General features: G+C 42.4%; 1 protein-coding gene across 1 annotated transcript in view; it reads right to left on the bottom strand.

Annotated features, from left to right (window-relative positions):
* Positions 1-1,390: 1,390 nt before the first annotated feature.
* LOC109515058 (beta-1,3-galactosyltransferase 1-like) overlaps positions 1,391-22,358 on the bottom strand; it is a 79,784-nt gene continuing 58,816 nt past the window's right edge. Inside the window, exon 2 of the mRNA XM_019868624.1 lies at positions 1,391-3,245. Coding sequence (XP_019724183.1) covers positions 2,018-3,004 — 987 coding nt within the window. The 5' untranslated portion in view covers positions 3,005-3,245 and the 3' untranslated portion in view covers positions 1,391-2,017. The remainder of the gene's footprint in view (positions 3,246-22,358) is intronic.

Below are 22,358 nucleotides of genomic sequence, written 5' to 3'. Positions count from 1 at the left end.
TGTTCAGATTTATGACACACTTTATCAAAAGGGTTTGTTTACATTGATGTTTTAATGCATAGAAAGAACCCTCTTATTCTGATCATAAGGTCATTTAGTGTATGCAGCTAGAATATGAAGAGAACAAGCTTGTTTTTTTTTCTTTACAGAAAACCCATTGTTAGTGTCGAAATATCATTTCAAAATCACCTTAATCGTTTTGAATTGTTACTTTATTATATTAAATCGTGAGGTCTCATACCGATACGTCTCGTATCAATCAAAAAACGTCTTGCTCCATCCCTAGAAATGATGTGTTAGTGCTAAAGATACTTCCGGTGGTGTCGGCCATACAAATAATAATTATCCTCAATAATTAGTCATCCCACATTAATGACAGCAGTGTTTCCAGAGCCACAAATATTTCTGCAGCATCTTACCTTCTTCAGCCTTGTGTCATTCTGAACATCAGAATATTGCATATACTTTATGCATTAAATCTAACAAATGCAAATGTCAAACCTTATAAAACGGGTTTATTGAATCTAATCACACACTTCCTAAGTACACACTTGCGTTGACTTTCATTCACATTCAAGTAATGGAACATAACCACATGTCTGCCTGAGAGAAATAGCTGCACAGTACACATGAAAAAGAAATACAATTCACTACTAATGCAAGCAGCAGATTCTCTTCTCCTCGACGCACAATAAAAAGATAGGTTGGATCTGTTGTAGGAAAATATGCTTCCGTAATTTTACAGCATATGGAGGCAAATGGGTTGTTGATGCATCCTTTTCCTCTGCTGAACACATTTAGTCATTTCACTATTAAGTCATTATGGTACGTAAAACAAGGCCTGCTGCTGCACAGCCAAAGTCCTGTTTCCACCAAGCAGTGTTTTTTTTTTTTTTTTTGGTTTAGGTCAACGTCACAAAAGTTGCGATACATATAAAAAGAAATAATCACTATAGTTGTACTTATTGGCAGCTTTTTGTAAGGTTACCAACTTCACCGATATGCTTCCAAGAGGTTAACGGGTTTATTGAATCTAATCACACACTTCCTAAGTACACACTTGCGTTGACTTTCATTCACATTCAAGTAATGGAACATAACCACATGTCTGCCTGAGAGAAATAGCTGCACAGTACACATGAAAAAGAAATACAATTCACTACTAATGCAAGCAGCAGATTCTCTTCTCCTCGACGCACAATAAAAAGATAGGTTGGATCTGTTGTAGGAAAATATGCTTCCGTAATTTTACAGCATATGGAGGCAAATGGGTTGTTGATGCATCCTTTTCCTCTGCTGAACACATTTAGTCATTTCACTATTAAGTCATTATGGTACGTAAAACAAGGCCTGCTGCTGCACAGCCAAAGTCCTGTTTCCACCAAGCAGTGTTTTTTTTTTTTTTTTTTGGTTTAGGTCAACGTCACAAAAGTTGCGATACATATAAAAAGAAATAATCACTATAGTTGTACTTATTGGCAGCTTTTTGTAAGGTTACCAACTTCACCGATATGCTTCCAAGAGGTTGTGCTGCCATCTGTGAACTGGTTGACAGATAAACATAGCCTGCCGTGAACTGATGGAACCTGGTGGAAACTTGGCTTTTGTACAGCAGAAGATACAACCAGTACAACTTGAGATAACCCAAATGTGTTGGTATTAATCTAATCACTGGTCACTGATAACAGATAATACTTTTGGTGATTAAAAAGAAGGCTGTGTGCCCACTACCTTCTGACGTACAAGCCAGTGTGCAAGGTTGGTTGCACTTGACAACACTTGAAATGATGGAGGATAAAGAGAGGCATGTTTGGCCTTGTGCTAGGAGAAAAAAAAAATAAAAAAAAACCTCCTGGCCAAGCAATCAGCATTTGGACAAAGCCCCGAATGGTTGGTCAATACTCTCCTTTCAGCGCAATGCTTTGTGCTGTACAGTGTTTGCCGATGTTGGAAAAGCAGTTGATAGAAAGTCAATCAATAGCTCCTTTACTCACAGAGTGAGGCCGGAGGAGTCCTGCTAACATTTCAGGTGTTTCTTGCTGGTCATGTCGTTCCAGATCCGGTGCATCTCCTCGGGGGAGATCTGGTGGACGGTCACCACTCTGCGGTAGCGGCAGAGGCTGTAAGCCATTTTCCAGTGATTGAAACCGCTGTTTTGAAAGGGGTGGATGCCCAATTTGCGCAGACACACCCCCACATAAACGTCCTCCAGATGTAGAAGCCTGGTGTGCAGTGAGGTTTGGTAGATGAGCTCTGCTACATCTGCCGAGAACACGTAGCCAGTGCCGGAGCAGAACGGTGGGTACTTGCTATCTGGGTACAAGTCTCTCGGCATGTACCACTTGCTGCGCATGTCTCTGATTGGCCCGCCGTTGATGACATAACCGGTGAAATATCTCCTCCTGGGCTTGGTGGTGGGCTTCAGGAGGTTGTAGATGAGGTTCTCCATATTGACAAAGATGTCACTGTCTGTTTTGAGAACATATTGGGCTTTGGAGCAATAGGTGGCCACCCAGCGCATGCCCATCAGCGTCTTGAGCGTCAGGTTGTGGTAAGAATCAATAAAGTCTTCGACGACAATGTCGTGAAAGATCTGGCTCTCCTGCTCCACCATGTGGTTAAGAACGGCGTCCGTGCTGCGACCTAACAAGAAGAGCGTGATCACGCGCACGTCAGGAAATGTGCTTTCATCGCCCCACGTCTCTCTTATGGCCTGCCGTGCATCAAATTCCTTGTGAGTGGTGCTTATCAGGATGACAAGAAAAGGGGTCTCCGCCTCACACTTCTTGGCGTCGTTGATGAGGTAGCCGAAGTCGTGCGGATTCAGAGATCGGGTGCGGTAGTTACCGAAAGTGGCGTTCTTGTTCAGCTTGGACGACTTGCGAATCGGGATATTCAGCTGGCCCACATAGGAAGTGGATGGGCGGGACACGCTCAGATACCATAGAGCACTGGCCCAGCAAACCACTGTCAGCAAGTACAAACAGGAGACCTTTGAAGGCATCGCTGTTTACTTTGTTGGCAGCATTGGAAACTCCAAGACCAGGCTTACATGGGGACTCTTAGATTGGGCGGTACAGCTTGAGGCCGCCTCCACCGCATGGGACATCAGTCCTCAATAACAGGCTTCTTTACGATCTAGTGTGATTGAAAAGCACATCTGCAGCTATTTCTCGTCATGGTCAACATATTATTGTGTCCCATTGCCTTTCGCAGATTTTCTTTGGGCTTGTCTCCGACGGGATCTGAAATTGGATGACAAGAAAAAAACTGATCAGTGGAAACCAAATTCCGAACTATGTGAGGGGAAAAAGATGAGCATCAACATTGAAATGCCATATGATAATCTTGATTAAGATAAGTCATTTTTCGTTTAAGTCCGAAAAATAAAAGTTGCAGTGAGTGCAAATCTGGTCATTCACAAGTTACCTGTCCTGGCACATAGCTGGTGAACTTTAGTATGACTTATCAAAGAAAACAATTTGAAAATATTCACCACAGACACCACAGAGGCAAACATAGAAACTTTTTGCTCCCGCTCCAACAAGTAAAAAAGTGCATTGCTGCACTAAAAAAAAAAAAAAAAAGCAAAGAAAGCAAATAATAATAATAATAATAATAATAATAATGTGTTGTTTCCACCATACACAGACAATAAAAAAACAGAAGTGAAAATCATTTATTTTGCACTTCCATCCATCCATTTTCCGATCCGCTTATCCTCACAAGGGTCGCGGGGAGTGTTTTTCCACAAGGGCTGTTACTGAAGAGATTCAATAAGCATGAGCCAGGAGAAAAGAGAGCATAAAATAAAGAGAATGTCCAAAGTTTGGGATGATTTCACACATAACATAAGTGCAGTGTGTACCATGACAGCACGTCTGTGATTTCCAGTGTAAGGTAATGCATCACTGTTAGCTAATTTAATACAGACGACCATTGCTAGTTAGAACCAAGTGGTCAGGGATAGGCACAGCCGCTGTGGCTTTACTGAACAAATGATTAAAAAAAAAAAACCCAACAAAAACATGGAATAAACACATTTGTACCCAAACACAAGTACAACTGGCTTAGGTTACACAACTGCATGTCTATGGTGAGGTAAACATCGTTCGCTAATTTCATTTGGTACCAGCGCTTGTTAGAATGAATCAAAATCCCTTGACCTGCCGGTGCACTTTCAATCGCTTTTTTGAGCTCAAGGTTTCATTCACAGGACCTGCCATTTACCACGAGCGGCGCCGAATCACTCAATACAGAGTGGCTAAATGATTAAGCCAGTGAACAGTCAGCCAACTATTCACACAGTCCCACATCACTCAACAGGTCAGGCCCCGCCTCTCAAAGCCATACACATTCAGTCAAAGATACCTCAAGACTGTAAAATGTGATGAGGGCGACCCCATCCATCCATCCATCCATCCATCCATTTTCTAATCCGCTTATCCTCACAAGGGTCGCAGGTGTACTGGAGCCTATCCCAGCTGTCTTCACGCGGTAGGCAGGGGACATCCTCAACCTGGTCGCAGGGCACACACAGACAAACAATCATCCATGCTCACAATCAAAGCTAGGGACAATTTAAGAGTGTTCGATTAGCGTGCCATGCATGTTTTTGGAATGTGGGAGGAAACCGGAGAAAACCCACGCAGGCACGGGGAGAACATGCAAACTCCACACAGGGAGGCCGGAGCCGGAATCAAACCGTGCACCTCTGCACTGTGAAGCGGACGTGCTAACCAGTCGAACAGCGTGCTCCCCGCGGTGACCCCAAGTCAACAAAAACAAAACCTATACCTCACTTATATTTTGGTAATATATGCATGAAGCTTTAAAATGCACATACTGTAAATAATAATGTACACATTCACTACTTGGCGGGTTTTGTCTCTCTCCAGAGTTGGTCGGGTCCTAACCCCTGCAATGAATGAGGGATTAATGTACTTTCAATGCCGTCACCAAGGCTGGTGTCAGCTAAACAATGCTCCCTCTGATCACAGGCACTGTGGAGTAAAGCAATGGAAGCTCTCCATGATGTAGTAGCTCCACTGTTTGGAATGACGAATCGTCTGCCTTTTTGTCCCTGTTGAACTTAGAGGCCAGTCAAAGTCACTTGGTCTATTTGGTGAGATGAGGCAATGTCTAACATGGCAGATTATTAATATCCACTTGGTCTCCTCATCTGATGCCTCCCCAAAGAAGCGCCCCGCCCCAACCCCAGAAATTCACTTTTCACTGTCTCTGTACGAAAGCTCAGAATGAGACCTGACTGGGCATATGGATTTACATGTCTTAATGAGATGCCGCTTCATTAGTTAGACCGGCGCTGCTGTGGTAATTTTAGCAACTCTTGCTAAAATTGCAACTCTAATTGGACACAGTCAAACCATGAGGGGATGAATTTCAGCAATAAATAAAAAATAACAAATCATGGTCAAATACAAATTGTTGACAAATAACTTCAAGCTAGTTATACTCTCTGCTAAAATAATTAGAAAATAAACATCAGTCTTTCTTTTCAGGTATTTTTCATCTGGATTTGATACACAACCTCGAAAAAGGGCATTATTTCGCATTTTTGGTGAGCAAAAAAATTGTGGAAAAGTAGACTTCAAATAGACAGAAGCGAATATGACTTTAGACTGAAATGTTTGACTTCAGACACGTTTCCACTTTTTGCCCCGCTGAACTCCTTTTGGCTGTGTGGTTTGGGTTATTATCATGTGTCCCAGAAGAAGCCATGCAAACCCAAGCCACAATATTACCTCCACAGTTTCACACGCTTGTGTGCTTGGGATCATAAGCAGATCATTTCTCAAAGCTCTTTTTATTCCACCACTTTGCTAAAAGATCAACTAAACGTGTCTGAACAATATCTAAAATTTTCCACGTTGCCAAATTCCAACCGGATAATTTGCATTCTCCTCGCCAATGAGTTGTTTACATCTTTTGCAGTAGCCTCTTCATTTATTAAATCTTCTGCAAACTAGATTGTGATACCGTAACTCCGACCCTCTGAAGGTTGTTAGTCATGTCACGACCGTTGTTTTAGGGTATCTCATTAGAGCTCTCACAATGTTGATGTGACCACCTGTGACTGTTTAGTACACAAGTGGTTAGTTCAGTCTGGATATTCCAAATGGTCGTACTAGCTGAGGCCAGTGTTTGCCGAATGGCCATGATCGATTTCCCATTTTCCTTCAGCTTCACAATTGTTTGTTTTCTGCCATAGAGGGAATCAAAAACAAGGAAGAAATTATAAACAGTAACAGACGGGAAGACAAAAGAACATCTCATGCTGCGTTGAAGGTAAGAGAATAAAAATGTGTTTTTAAATGAGAGTGAAAAAAAAAAGTATTGTAGGGCCTGCCTGATGTACAGCAGCAGTTTCCTCCGCACTTTCAGAGCAGCAATTTATAAGGTGCATTTACCTCTGAGCTTGTGGTACACTTTCAGGACATTTTGGTCTGCTGATCAAAGCGGACTGGCTGAAGTGTAAGAGTGGAGCATGGCTGTCATGTAAGGAGATGCAACACCATGTCAAGATTTAAAAACTAATGATTTCAAAATGAACAACAATCATGTTGGCTGCAGGCGCTACACCTTCAACGAATATGTCATATTGACAGATACAATGCCAATCGCCAATCTGAAACAGAGTGTACACATTCAGCAAGTAAAACGACACCCGCTACTTATGGGAATCACACAAAAGGTGCTACAATGCAAGTTGTGTATCAGATCCAGATGCAAATATTTCTTTTCCTTTTGGTTAGTCCCGTTAGGCGCTCCCACAGCATGTTATCGTTTTCCAAGTACTGTACGCCTCTCTTCTGCATCCTGCTCTCAGCTGCCAACTGCTGTCAAGTCTTTCCTCACTACATGTACCATCTTTCTCTTAGGTCTTCCTCTCAACTCTCTTCCCTGGCCTATCCTTCGAAATGGGCCCAGTTAAGTTGAAATGAAATCTGAAATATTGATCTCTTGTGTTATATAGTATTTATCTTTTGAGGTAACACACGAGTCTACAAAGAAAAAAACAAACAAACAGGGCAGTCTAATTGAGACACAAAGTTAGGCCAATCCTGCTTCATGAAAACCATAATTCAGGATCCAAACTCTTTGTAGGACACACAGCAGAAAACGACATTTGCTGACTTGCAGCAAAACACGACATAAAGATCCAACGAATTAGCGAGAGTGGATTTGTAAAATGTGCTACGATGATGCTAGCATGCTGTTGGAAGGTGGCACTGTTATAAAAGTAGTTCGTCCTTTTATCAGGCAAATGAATGTGACTTGTTTTGTGGCGGGTTCCAGCTTCTTTTCTTGAGGACCTTTCTGCTATTCTACCCCCCATTTCCGTTATCTCCCCGGCCCCATTCTCCATCTCTCCTTCTCCCTCTGAAGCTAGTCATCAATCTCTCTGCCCAGCAGAATCCCTCTCATCATGGCTGCTTTTTCACACCTCGCCCTCATCTTCTCAATCTCTCACTCTTTCTCCACACCAATAGGTGCTTGATCGGTGTTCTACAAGTATGTACACTGCATATCACTCCAGCCGTATTGATGTCAATCTCTCACATGCACTGTAGTTTTGCCAGTTTGGCAGCCCATTTCTCATATTGTTGCTCATGTCGTTCATATGTTTGTCACATGATGACAGTCCCTTGCTGTCATCAAGTAAGCGGATTCATCGAATCGATGAGTGGATGGAGCGGAATTGTCTCCAGCTCAATCCAGAAAATACGACCCCAAAATTGAAAGGTCCAAGATCAGCACTCGCCTTAATTCTATGTCATTGAAAGCAACAAATCAATCTTGGTGTAATTATTGACTCAAATGTGAATTTTAACAACCACTTAAAAGCTAGCACTAAATCCACCTGTTACCACAAAACAGCTGAATGAAGGGTTTTCTGTCCCAACAAGATACACAAAAACTTGCTCATGCTTTTATTGGCTTTTATAAAGGTGTCTTTATAGCAGAGGTGTTCAACCCCGGTTCTCGAGGGCCACTGTCCTGCGTTTTTTTTTTTTTTTTTTTTTTTAATCTCCCTACTCCAAAACACCTGATTCAAATGATCAGGATCATTATCATGCGTCTTCAGAGCATGCTGATGAGTTAATCATTTGAATCAATCAAATGTTGGACTCGGAAGACATATAACACTTGAGGACTGGACATGCCTGCTTTACTGGTATTAAAAAAAAAAATCAATCAGGGGGCTGCAGCTGATCCAACCAAAATGCTGCTGCCATAGACATTACAAACCAGGAAACTGGTCCACATAACACTTGTCCTCAAATCACTACACTGGTTTCTTGTGAGTCAAATAATTCAATCCAATAATAATAATCATAATAATCTTTTTAAAATCTTGCTGGTGGTCTCCAAATCTCTACAAGCCATATGTACTATTACCCTACAAAGCATCCAGAGTCCAGACCATTCAGATGGTCTGGGACAGGTCTATTTTGTGTTCCCAGAACCAGTACCAAACAAAGTGAAGTGGTATTTAGGTACTATAATCCTTACCCGCGCAACAAATTCCCTGAATATCCGAGGTCTGCTTAAACTGTCATTTCACTTAAAATCCGGGCTGAAAACATGATTGTTTACTGCAGCATTGCCATGAACCTATCCTTTATTCTCTTATCTTAATCCTATTTTTTTCAATTTATCTAGGCTGATGCTTGTTTTTAATCATTTTAATTTAATTATTTTAGATGATACTGTTTAGATTTTCCTAATATTTCCTATGCTTGTGGAGGCTCTCAGTCGTACAGGAAAGTTCCATCGTAGAAAGGGTTCTGTCAGTCGTCATCTGTACCTGTGGGTAAAAAACAAAAAACAAAAAAGGACGTTTCGCTTCTCTCACAGAAGCTTCGTCAGCGGTAGACAACTCTGAAGTCTCCGTGAAGACTCCGGGAAATTGCTCTACGCTAAAAAGCTGAGCGTGGCCTATTTGAGGACTGGGTGGGGATGGTTAGTCACGCCCCTATGGTGAAGAGGCCCATTGATTTCTAAATTCCCTATCGGTGGGTCTTGATTAGGCCTATTGTTTGGGCTAGGGCTGAATATAGCCCTAGCCCAATATAGCTATTCAGCCCTAGCCCAAACAATAGGCCTAATCAAGACCCACCGATAGGGAATTTAGAAATCAATGGGCCTCTTCACCATAGGGGCGTGACTAACCATCCCCACCCAGTCCTCAAATAGGCCACGCTCAGCTTTTTAGCGTAGAGCAATTTCCCGGAGTCTTCACGGAGACTTCAGAGTTGTCTACCGCTGACGAAGCTTCTGTGAGAGAAGCGAAACGTCCTTTTTTGTTTTTTGTTTTTTACCCACAGGTACAGATGACGACTGACAGAACCCTAATATTTCCTAATATTTTCTTTCTCTTTGTGTAATGCTTTTAATGTTTTCTGTCAAGCACTTGTCTTGTACATGAAACGTGCTATACAGATAGAATGGCCTTGCCTTTCATGGGAATAATTTCCCTCTTTTGAGTGAACTCTCACTTATTGACAATTTCTACTGTAATCAGTCACCTCAGGCAATCACAATCTACACTTGCTGTAATTCATCTCCCGCTTCTCTGACCCTAATGTTCATGTAAATCAGCTTTCCTCCTCATCTTTCATAGCTTCCGTTCCCCAAAACAAATATGCACGAAGCCATTTAACGATGGCTGCGATGCATCATGCTGTCAAGTCATCTTAAATAAAGTCTCTGAATGACAGGAGAAACAAACTTCCAGAAGGGCGTGGAAACATGGTATCACTTTTTGGGTTTTTTTTTGGGGGGGGGGGCACAGGCAGTCTCAGCACACACATTGAACAAGGTGAATGAGTTATCCACCAGTTCTGAAGAGAAAAAAAAATGCTAGCATACAAGCAAATCTGACAACAACAAATGACTCCACCGTAACCTTGTCTTTGTCCCTTAAGTGTGTGCAGTCATAAGGTTTGGTTAAATCTCTTTGGGGTAAAAAGAGCAGAGACATGTGTTGATATTGTTTGACGAACGAGCGCATTGCAACATTCCACTTTGATCAGCATGAGAAACTGATGGTTGACTTCAAACAATCCAAGTCTTTCTATCTGGTACGAGCCGTGCAAAGATCGCAACGGTGCGATTCCAGTGGATATTGTTTATGATCTGTTCACCGAAGACAGTTGACATGCCAACAAAGTGACAAGGCAAAGCAAAAACAGAAGATGATGAGAACTGCGGCACCAGTGTTTTGAATGCACAGCGTCTCCATGCTGAGCGCCAGGATGTCAGTTTAGCAGTCTCCCACTGAGCTCTGCTGCGGTGGCAGCTGCTCCAATAAGCCTCACATTGAAGTACGATTCCACACTGTGATCACTCCAGCGTGTCGGCACTCTTGTGCCTGATTGTCCACTCCAAGCACACTAAAAATAAAAGTCAGCATCCTTTGATTGACAGAGAAACATACCGAGATGAGAGACCGTGAATGACTCTTGTTCTTAAAATGTAAGTTTCCTTTGTTTTCTTGACAGCCCGAGGGTTGGCTTTGTTTGACTACGTCAGATGTTTCAGTAACCCAGCAGCCCGCTGTGGAAGCTTCCTGACATCACGTCTTTGTGAGAGGCATAGAACAACAAAACAGTGGAAATGTATATGTCAGAGAGCCACAACAAAAGCTTTGTAGGAATTTATTGACTATATAACCACCCGATCCATTTTCAATGGAATGCAAACGGAGGAATAGTTCTGTTCAAATTTAACGTCTACAGTTGTTCTGCTTTTAATGATTGCAATTACGGCTTTTGTCAGAGTGTAGATAATGCCTTGAGGGTCAATCACCACTCTGATAATATCAACAGGCTCTGTTGTTTGTGACGCACCGGCCGGCCAGGCCTTTCCTCATGGCAAGGCGCCATAAAATGTTAACGCACCGGCCGGCCAGGCCTTTCCTCATGGCAAGGGCGGCGCCATAAAATGTTCGTCGATACATCTGCTGTTATAATGTCTGCAAAAAAAGTTGATGCCAACAGCGAGTTTACTGTACATGCCATTGCGGAGTAACTTCGCATTTGATTTGTGTCGCTGTGGTAAAACAAGCATGAGTGTCTTTAGCGATACAAATCATGCACAATTTGCATATGCAGGAATACGTGCATAAAAATCCCATTCTAAAGACCAATTATGGTGAATGTCACATGCTCAAATTGGAAAACAGGTTGGCAGACTTGCTGCGTACGCACCGATTACTATGATAAGTACAGGCTAATGACACGCTGCTTCGAATCCCACCTTCTTAGAATATGGTCATCTCTTGAATACGTATTGTGTCAAACAAAAGAGAGTGTGGACATTGACTACTGGTCCAGGTGCTTTGTCCCAGTCTCCTGCTACAGGGTTCCACCAATGACCTCAAAGGAAGGATGCAGGTGCTTTATCTTGTTTAGCTGGATGTGGGAGTTGTTTGCATATATCCCCTCCAGAATTATTTGCATGTCATTTTTGAGTATCACTCCATGCGTCTGCCGCAATGAGCTTTTGAATGAAAAGTGCAGGCCGCTGGCTACAACCTTTACTTTCCTAAGAAGAAGCAGCATACCTCTTTGTTGATATCTAAAAGCCTAAATGGGCATTCCTGGGCAATGCGGTCGGAAGTTATTTCCCATCATTGTTCTCTGAGGGCACTGTGATGGCATGGGTATTATTACATTAGCAAGGTTGGGAAAGATTGGTTTGCCCTGGCTTTGAGAACGGAAACTTGTTACTATATGCAAGAATTTTAAGGAAAAAATAATTTCAATGCTTTTTGTCTGACAAAATTCAAAATGTACACATCTTCATGATTACTCAAAGTTAAATCAAAAGGTCAACATTCTAGATGGCTCAGAGACACAATTTTAGTTGAATATTTTCACCCCTGACTTCGGACACTGGGGATCAAATCCCATTCAGGGCAAATGGGAGCATCCACTTGTGTCTCTCTCAGCAAGACCCTTGATGCTATTTGTCATCTCCCAGCCACTGTCATAAGTGAGTTACGTCAGAAACTGTGCCAAACACATCATGAGACTAACTTGCTGTGGCCACCCCTGAGCCGGACTAAGCTGAAAGTCAAACAACAACTGATTAATATCATGTCCATCCACTTTGTATACTATGAGCAAGCTGGCGCTTATCCCATCTGACTTTGGTGTGAGAGGTGAGGTATAAAAATAACCATTCACATTCACACCATTAATCATTTTGAGTTTTGAATCAAGTTGCTGTGCATGTTTTTAAATTTATTTATTTTTTATTGTTATTATTATTATTTTTTTTTTATGTAAGGGGGAACCAGCAACCAGAAAACTCCAAGCATGCACAGAAATAACATGCAAACTCCACAAACTCTCCACAGTAAGAAGCAAAGATTGAAGCCCAGCACCTCTGAACTGTGAGGCATTGACCATGCTGCCTAACGATGATGACTTGAATAGAAATAAAACACACATACAGGTGAATAATGACAACTTGCAGCGACACATTAAAGAAATCAGTTCTAGATTTAGTCATCACGCTGTTTTGTTCTATTGTCGCTGCGATCCAGTGACCTCAATAAGCCAGGGAAAAGCTTGGAGGCAACAAATGTGGGAGGTTTTTGACTCATGTTGTCCCACATAATTGATTGCCATCATTAGCGCTGCATCAAGTGACCTTGCTCAGAGGCCCAATGGCAGTGCATACGCATGGACGAGAGAGAGAGAGAGAGAGAGAGAGAGAGAGAGAGAGAGAGAGAGAGAAATGTTTTCATAGACCGTAATATCTGTGCTGTCGGGTGAACTTTCTGAACAAGCATGGAGGACAGCCACACTGCCTGGTTCAATAGTGCAGATTTAATGATTGGCAGGGATGACGAAACCTCCTTCAATGGCAGTTTCCATGGCCGCTGATTTAATAGAAGTTGTTGTGCAGTAAACGGTCCACTCAGATGCATGAATCCAGCATGGCTTGCAATTATGATTTAAGAAACAAACAAACAAAAAATGGCTACGATATTGTCGTTTAAACAACAATTCACATACATAAACAGTCTACTGTACGTCATGCGAAGCCTCGGTATACTTTATTGTGAGATTTCAGGGTACCTCCAATGAGCTCAGTTCAGCAAGCATCAAAGAATTGACTCCTTTCTTTCCTTCTGGTGACTCCTTTCTTAAAAGAGGAACGCCAGATGAAAGAACAAATAGAAATTAGGCACATGCATTCAGTACATGAGGTCCATGCACAAGGAACCCCCCGCGCACATTAGCATCCACAAGAAAACCACGAAGCCTCATGCCTAGTAAACAGCGAGTTCAAAGCTGGCGGGCCTCGTCTTCATACGTTCATACCGTAATCTCATAATCAACACCAAAGATTTCATGCACATTTGTAAAAGCAGACAATAATTTACTGCCCCCTTGCTTCTACTTCCATTCATTATCTCAGCCCCCTGCTGTTAAATTCGTCATATGCTCAACAGGAGGTTGTGCGGGAATATACTTTTCTCTGATGCGTTGCATTTGATCCTCTTTAATCCAATCTTCTGCCAAGTTTTAAAACCATTGTGCTGCCTTCTGAGCATTCCGAGGAAGAATTAATGTGTGAGGATTTGAACAGCCACGGCCAAATGGGTGAGCATCCCTCCTCATGTGACTGAGCGAGGAACAATTTGGGCAGCATGCAATTTGACACTGGGCAAGACATTTGTTTCTTGAATGGTGACGCCACGGCGATTTGGGAGGATCAACGGTGCCGGTCCAATAGACAGCATTACGGGCCACGGGCTGGACACAGTGAGCTTAGTGCAAAGCCTCAAAATTCAAAGTAGATTCGGGCTGACGGAGGAAATTGGATATCAATAGCGGCCAAAAGATTTGGCAGCGGTACAGAGGCCCGATGCTCCAGCCCCACTTCAGTGCTCATCTGAGCCCAAACCCGGCTGGTGCAAATCTGTCTGCAGCCAAGCAGTGTTTCCAGAACGTTTTGCTCACAAAAAGCCAACAATGTCACCTCAAAGGGCACCATCATCCGAAAGTTTCAAAAGAGGTTTGTTGTGTTCTTTAACTTGACGCACACACCTACCCATCCGGTGCTCTGTTCCTAAACTGAAAATAGGATGCTAAAATGAGAAAAGACAGGTTCTGCAGGAGCAAACACCTTCAGCCACCACCCCACGCGGCGTAGCCCTGCACTTTGAATATCAAGCAGCTTCATAAATTGGAAATGACAAGGTGATCCATGTGGGTAATACGTTTTTCTGTCCTACTGGCTGACATTGATGTTACACAATAATCAAGCTCGGCGCTGCGTCAGGGGAAGTGGGGACGGGGTGCCAAGTTGTCACTAGAATTCCGGTAATGCCAATGGAACAAGAGCAGAGTGAATGTGATTACGATCCTTATGTGGTGCTATTTGTTGAGAACAAGCAAAGTACGGCAGCGCATTTCTGCTAAAGCGCAACTAAAGGGAAGAAAGCGTGTTAAAGAGTAGTTGGATTAATGGGTGGAACAGCGTGGTAATAACCTCCATTGATCTGGATGTAGAAGGTGATGAAACCGTGCAGCTCAAGGAGGCCACGGCAAGGTGCTGTACTGTTGAATATAAATAAGCCTTGACACCACATCTGCAGTGGTCCAATTCACTGCCTTCAGGAAGAGCACAGGGAGAATTTGATCAGAATATCTTCTCTGAGACGATCGGCACCGGTGAGAATGTGCCCGGTGAGTTCACAACTAAACTATGAAGGGAAATCAACTCAACTGACCTCAAGGGATTAAATGATCCTGTCATCATTTACATCGCCTTCTATTTGCCCTGCATATATTCGTCCTTCGACATGGAGACATTGACGTGCATGCCAGTGAAATCCTCTGGAATATAAAGTACATGACAGCATTATAAAACAGAAAAAGATACATATTGATCCTGCTTTGGATCAATAAACACTGAACAAAAAACACTTCTGGTCACATTTAACACATCACGTATAGCTGCCATTAGGACGAAACCTTTTTCAAAATTAAAATTTTTCCAGAAATCTATACTAGTGGTCAGTCCAAACGCGCGCGCGCGTGTGTGTGTGTGTGTGTGTGTGTATGTGTGTGTGTGTGTGTGTGTGTGTGTGTGTGTGTGATCTTTAGCGACCAATCTAAAGTGCTGAAAAATGGCTTGCTCTCTTTGACGATGCAATGTTGAACAAACATTTTTGGGGGTCTCCTGAAAAGTGATTATTTTGGAGGTACAAGGATTCTGCCTGACGCCGGCAGTCTGCTAAAATTGCATTACCTGACATTACAGTGCATCTTTATTAATGTAGCGTTTTCACAAGAGCTGCAGCTGTAACGAAGCGCTTTACAGAGCATTTAACATAAAACATTGACAATAATACAATTGTAACAACCATTCCTACGTACGCCTTGTTGTTTGAAGTAGTTACAGTATTATTACAAATTTTGGGGGGGGGGGGAAATCATCCCTCCCTACTTTTATTTGTAATTATTATTTTAAAAGTTGTGCTGTGGCAGGACTAGCTGAACAGAGACTGTTATGGCATAAGTCAAATGTGTGTCAGTCACTGACAAGCCAATGCACACCCACGCAGCATCTTTGTGCTTGAAGTTTTAGCAGGCCAAGTATTTTAGCAAAAAAAAAAAAAAAAAGTAAGAAGTAAGTGGGCAGTTCTTGAAACAAGTAAATGTATCACCTCTCTCGTTCCAGCACGCCCGCAACCCTCATGAGGATATGTGATTCAGAAAATGGATGGACGGTTGAATAAGGATTCATTGACTCACGATGCATCTACAGTGAAACTCCTCTACAACGAAATCATGTTTGCAGCCAGAAATTTTTCACAACAGGGGACTTTTCACAATAGCAAATTTTATCTCAGACTGATAGAGAAATCTATGAACAAAATTGTGTCATGTTTAAAGTTTCGGTTAATTTGGGCATGTCTGGACATACTCAGCGCAGAGGTGTCGGCCGTTTGGGCGGAGGGCCTTTTCTTGAGTCATCACGTCAAAGCAAGGGGGGCGAACAGATGGAAGAAGGCTAGATTCAATCACAGAGTGGGAATAAACAAATTGGGAACAAAGAGTTGTTGAATACCAAAAGACAGTTTGGGAACAGCTGTCGCGCCCAGGTGGACATTTGTCATCAGCAAAGTCTGTGACTTGTGTATCCGGGTAGATCAGATCACTAACAAGGGGCCGGACCGGGGGGCGTGGTATGCAAATCGGGGGGCGCGGTATGCAAATCTCGGGGGCAGTGTCTTTCTTGTATTTTGCAATAAAAGTTCGAACCGTCGGAGAGGGAGCCGGGAGCGTGATCATCGGAGCAACTAAACCGTCGTTCGCTCTCAGAGATCCCCTCCCGCCGATATTGAAGACAATTGTCCCTGTGTGCCGAGTCATTTCTTTAACTTTGTCTGAGAAAATCTCTGACACAGACATAAACACTACAACAAGCACACACAAAAAAACGTATATGTGTACTTGTAATTTTTATTCCAATAGCACATAAGTATGAGCATACACTTATTTGACACTTCATATAGCCAGCGTAGAAAGAAAAAAAAGAAAGAAATTGCGAAATTTACGATCAGCATTCACTTTCACTGACATCAATTTCTTGCACAATGTCTTTTACTTTGCTTCCTCCATCTTTCATCTTTATTACTTTTATCCTGTCTTCAAGCGTTAAAGCTTTTCTTTTCTTAATTCCTTGTGAAGAGCCTTGCTCTGCAAAGGTCCGTTTTGTTGCCATTTACCAACCAACGCAACGTTGGTGCTGTGTCTGAAACTACGAGTGACATTTCTAACCACGTGCTAACAATAACAAATACTTCCTGTACTACTGCGCATGTGTAAACCAGTGTGGTGGTTGCTGATGCCGTTTCCGAGCTAAGCAGTAGGAGTCGCTGTGGCAGGCTGAGGTTGAATTGGACTTTTGCGGAAGGCTTGTTTTCATTGTAGTGAACCTCATTGCGAGGCAAGGGTGGAGAAAAGGATTTCGTATTACGCAACAAGGGGACTTTTCGTTGTCGGGGGAAGCAGAAAAGAGGGAATGGCTTTCATGCATGAAGATTTTTTCACACTAAGGGGTATTTTCGCACATGTAGGTTTCATTGTAGAAGAGTTTCACTGTACCCATTTTTCATGTGAGCATAAGTATTGTAACATGTTCCAGCGCCGTGCAACCGACATGAGAAGTCAGAGCTTTTTTTGAGTGAAAAACAAACAGTTGTCGAGCTGAGACAAGTTGCAAAATAAATCAGAACAAGAAATACATCAGTCACTCGGTTGATTTTCTTTGAGAGAGTTTTTATGCTGGATGCTCTTCCTGATTTTTTCCTGATCTTATTTCTGGGCTTTGGATTGGAACTGGTCGGGAATCGAACCTACGGCATCTCCACAAAAGCAGAATGAATAGCTCTACACTGGCAGCGCATGAAAGTGAAAGAAGTAAGCCCGCAGAACCAACCAGCTGTGAAATCATCCCAAAAGAAGAGCACAAATGTTTGATGATGTAAATGAGTCAGACGATGCACTCATTGCAAGTATTTGCAACTATTAGGCCTTACTCAGCTGTTCCAATGTGTTTGCTTCCCTAAAATGTGTTGCATCACACACAATCCTCCAGCAGAAGCAGATCCAGATGTAAATACCTGGAAATAAAAGCCGAATCGATGGCATATTGTCGACCCGAATCAGTCAAAAACAAAAGTAATTGGCCTCAATGTTTCAGCTCCGTTTGATGAGGAGTCTGAAGATGTGGGATTGGAACTCTTCTGGTGGATTGCGGTTGGTGATTCTAAACCTTCCCTTTGAATTTGACATTTCACAAAATGTGCATACGGGAGGCTGCTACCACTGGCTGCACTGCAGTTTAGCTTTCAGGGGATTAAGCAGATATCAGGGACACCATCTTGGTGCAGGTAGGCAGGCCTGACATGAACAGGCTGAACGCATCCTCTTATGTAGCGGGGCACTGACAACTATGCCTGTCCAGATAACACAAAACCTTAGGCAGCGGTACTGTAATCACAATCCAACTGCGCTCACAGGCCCGCTTCTCCTTTTCGGCTGATATGATCACGCGGGTGCTGATGCGCACGCACACAAACACACACACAAGGTTGAAAACCTCGACACAGTTTGTTTTAAAGCGACTTTGGTACTTTGCCTCACTTGTACAAGGTACTGTGGTATTTGTTCTCTGCAATAAATAGGCCTACTACCCGCCCGGGGAACATATTCACATCTTGTGTAAGCAAAACACATCTTGAAAACATACACACTTTGTAGGTGCAGATATTCTCTCTACTCCATGCAGAAAGTTGATACAAAGTAAAGAAAGTAAACCTTCATGCTACGCACACCACTTTTCCACCACGCCGGTTGTGTCAAGCTATTGCTAGTTACTCTTTTCATCATGAGCAGGTGCTTGTCTCTCACAGTCACACACGCATCCAAACACAGATGCAAATTTCTGCTCCTGCGGCTGGCAGCCTCGGCACCTACAGAACACTCAGACAAGAGGGGTACAGCGGAGACGTTCAGACAAAACATGCCCTCACACACGATGCAGACACTGAGCTGAACAAGGTCGGTTCTAACGAGAAATGAATGGTTGTCGTTGACCACATTTGCATTAAACTAGACATCGGCCAAGAATTGATGTCCATGCTTTGTAATAATGGTTTTGCGCTTTTCATATTTTACATGAAGGAAAATTGACTTTTCAATGTCTTTTTTTAATACAAATAGGTCTCTGTGCAGGCTGCCCACCCATAAAGTTAGAAATTCAACAACTAAGTGCTAGTAATAATCTTTTATTGCCCGCCTATTTTTGAAAATGTGTCTATGAATGAGCAGTTTTGTACGTGCACTCCCCTTTTACGACACAAGGGGGTTCATTGATGTAATCCGTCCTACACACAGCATGACTCGGCAGCTAGGTTGGTCGAAGTTGCAGGGCGAAAGAACAACTTTGGCAGGACTGGAGAAGTAATATGTCAAAATCGAAAGAAAATCAGAAGAAGCGCGGGTTTGTGGGGGCGAACAATGCGAACAACATTAGCTTCTGATAATACAAATGATAAAATGATTTGGCTAAATTGTCGACGTGTGGGAGGACATGTGCCATGCTGCAACACTTATTGCCGAATGTATTTTCTGGGGTTTGGGAATGAATCGCTGGCTTCACAAAGGATCGTTGAAATGGATTTGGACGCTTGATTGTGTATGTGGGGGTGGCGATACGGTTCAATTAGCCAGCGGTGGCTTTTCACATTTTAACCAGAGATGCATTGAGTTTTCTGGCTTCAACACGGTAGTTTAAGACTACCGTGTTAGCTTCTGAAAAGCAGCATTTAGACACGTGGACATCATTGTTGGTACCCTTCTGTTCATGAAAGCCACCCCGACAATGATCACTGAAATAACCTGACAATGACACGTCGAAAAACAAATGACATTTTATTGAAAAATAACCAGTGGAAATCATGATCTGTTTTATTTTTGCGGTCTAACAGAATTATCTTCAAAACCAAACGTCAATGAAAATGACAAAATCGATGGTCAACCTTCAGATTTTATTGTACAACTTTTTGAAGCTATCGCTGCATTTGCTGTCACTCTCAATGATACTTTTGGCATGTCTCGACAGGTATTTCGGTCCACTATTTCGTGATCAATTTGCGGCATGAGTCAGTAAAATAGTGGTCGTCTCCCATCCCCAAAGTTGTGAGTTTGTTAATCAACCCCGGTGACCAAGTGTCCTTGAGCACGACATTGGACCCCGATTTGCTCCCAGTGGACCTGGCAGCGCCATGCATGCCTGAGTGCAATCTCCCGGTGGTGCGTGAAAGGATGAATGTGGGCACCATTTGGTGTGACTAAAGCATAATACACGTGCCCTCCATTTACCATTCACCATCAAAGACTACTTTTACATGCGTTTATGTGAGCTTTGAATGGTGCCTTCTCTGGACCATCTGTTTCAAGTTCTTTCATAGATGTCTTACAGTATTCATATCAAGACTCTTCAGATTATTCAGATGTTTTTTGAATTTGCAAAGATTTTTTTGAAACCTATTTTTACGTTTGGTTTTCATTTTAGTGATTATTGTAGATTGTCTTTCATCAACAAAAGGGTACCTACAATTTTGTGTGTGTGTGGATGATATCTGAATTAAGTTGCTGGCAGGGTGGAAGACGAGGCATGTCTGCATTCGGTAATATGTCCATGCGCCACAAAAATGCTTTGACTGTCTTGGTAAAGGGTTCTCCGGAACTTCGTTCCACTCATAGAAGCATCGTAAGAACGTAGACAGCTGCTGCAATATCCTACCCTGAACACCTGCAGGTATGCACCGGTAAGATCCACCGCACTGGTTGTCAACATAAACTGGGCTCACCATTGGCCCCACAATATGGGGGACAAGATGGTGGCTGGTGCATGAATAGTTCTTAATCCTTTTTATGGTTTGACAAAAGTATGCCATAAATATGTGTATTTATAAAATATCAGGAGAACAGGGGCAATTTGTTTTAAATTTAGGAAAAATATACTCATTAATCTACTAAACTATTATTATCATCATTGTAAATATATCTCCCATATTGGTATGCAAACAAAAACAATTCGTGAACGCATGAACCAATATTCTTTCAGCTAAACATTCATTGATGTTTTTTTTGTTTGTTTCTGCTGTATCGCTTCTATGCACTGACCATAATGTGTTGGATCTTTGAGAGATCTGTTTTGTGTCTTTTCTTATCCACAGAATAGTTCTGTTGGGAGTGCAGATACCCAATCCGCACCATAGTGAAACACCAGTGTGTGAAACTCGAGATCGTCTAGTATTAGACAGACAATAATCTGATTTATTAATGAGTTTTGTTCAAAATACATTTAAACTTCCTTCCTTCCTTAGAACAATGTATTAATTTTCCTTGCTCTCTCTGATTCATGTTCCTGGTATCTGTCTTAAATTACCGAATTCCGATAAATCTGCTTGATATTTAATAAAAGGTTAGCTCAATATACTGTACTTCAGAGAGAGATTTAAATCTCCTTTGTGACTGATAAAAAAAAAAACAAAAAAAAAAAACAAACTCTGAACATGAATAGATTAATATCCGAATCTGGTGGCCAAAAAGAGGGATGAGTGTTCCTGTAGTCAGCACGTTATCTCTCTGTATGCGCACTCACACTGCAGTCACCAAGTGCACATCAGACAGTCTGGTGGCGTGATAACCTCCGTGGGCTGGCTGTCCCCAGCTGCCACCGGCACTCGCAGGTGAAGCTGCAATCTCCATGCAGCAGGTGGTGCGGTCAGAGGCCACGCTGCTCAGTACGAGCCTGGTAAATAAATTATTCCACCCATCGGGTTCGCTCAGCGTCAAGTTCAGGTATACAGCCTTTCCTTGAGTCAGAAATTGTCAAGTGGGTATAGATTTGGAGGGGATTAACACTCACCAAGGACAGTACTCACAATAGACAAGCCGTGCTGCGCTTTGCTCACCTGACACAAGCCCAATACATTTGGCGATTTTTGATAATCACAGCTTTACGAAATTAACACTGCGCCGTTGACTAATATTGATGTGAACGCCATAGCCTGAATGCTTAAAAAGCACTGTGAATGCAGGCCAGTAGACATAAGAGAGAGAGAGGGAGGTCAAGCATGGTTTGAATGACCTTGCGTGAATAAAACAGGATTTATTTTCAAACAAAATAACACAAAATGCTCTTCGGTGTTTTGCCGTAATTTTCAGACTTTTTTCACACGCTTTGAACCCTGCATCTTGAACAATGATGCGGCTGATTTATGGACTTTTATGATCTTTATGCCATCCATACATTTAGGGCCAATCCCAATTCTATCGTTTAGCCCTTGTTTCACTTCTTGTTGTACTTGTTCACGAGAACGAAGTTGTTTCTGAAATCTCAGGGAAGTGACGACAGCTCCAGGGTATGAACAGTACATCACAAAAAAAAAAAAAAAACGATATGCGCTGATCATGTCCGATGTGTTTGTCTGAGTTGAGAGTGTTGTGAACCATTGCTGTGCAACCCCCCCCCCCAAAAAAAATAAAAAAACACTGGCTTTGTAAAATGCACTTTTTTACAAAACCAAACATCAGGTAAGAAATGTTTGTTTCCTTGTTCCTCGCCCTGACCCATTTTGGGACAAATTTTTGGTGAGTATAAAAAATTATGAGAGCCGAACGTGTTCGCAAGGTAAAAGAAGTTGTCTGAGCAAATTCCTATGAGGAAAAAAAAAGAAACCAAAAACTGTTTTGAAGGGCAAATTTTTTGTGTGTAGGTGGGGGGGG

The sequence above is a fragment of the Hippocampus comes genome, unplaced genomic scaffold (assembly GCF_001891065.2).
Source record: "Hippocampus comes isolate QL1 unplaced genomic scaffold, H_comes_QL1_v1.1 scaffold41, whole genome shotgun sequence".
NCBI classification, from domain to species: domain Eukaryota; kingdom Metazoa; phylum Chordata; class Actinopteri; order Syngnathiformes; family Syngnathidae; genus Hippocampus; species Hippocampus comes.
The sequence above is the reverse complement of the archived record's forward strand: the minus strand, read 5'-3'. Positions and strand labels throughout refer to the sequence as shown.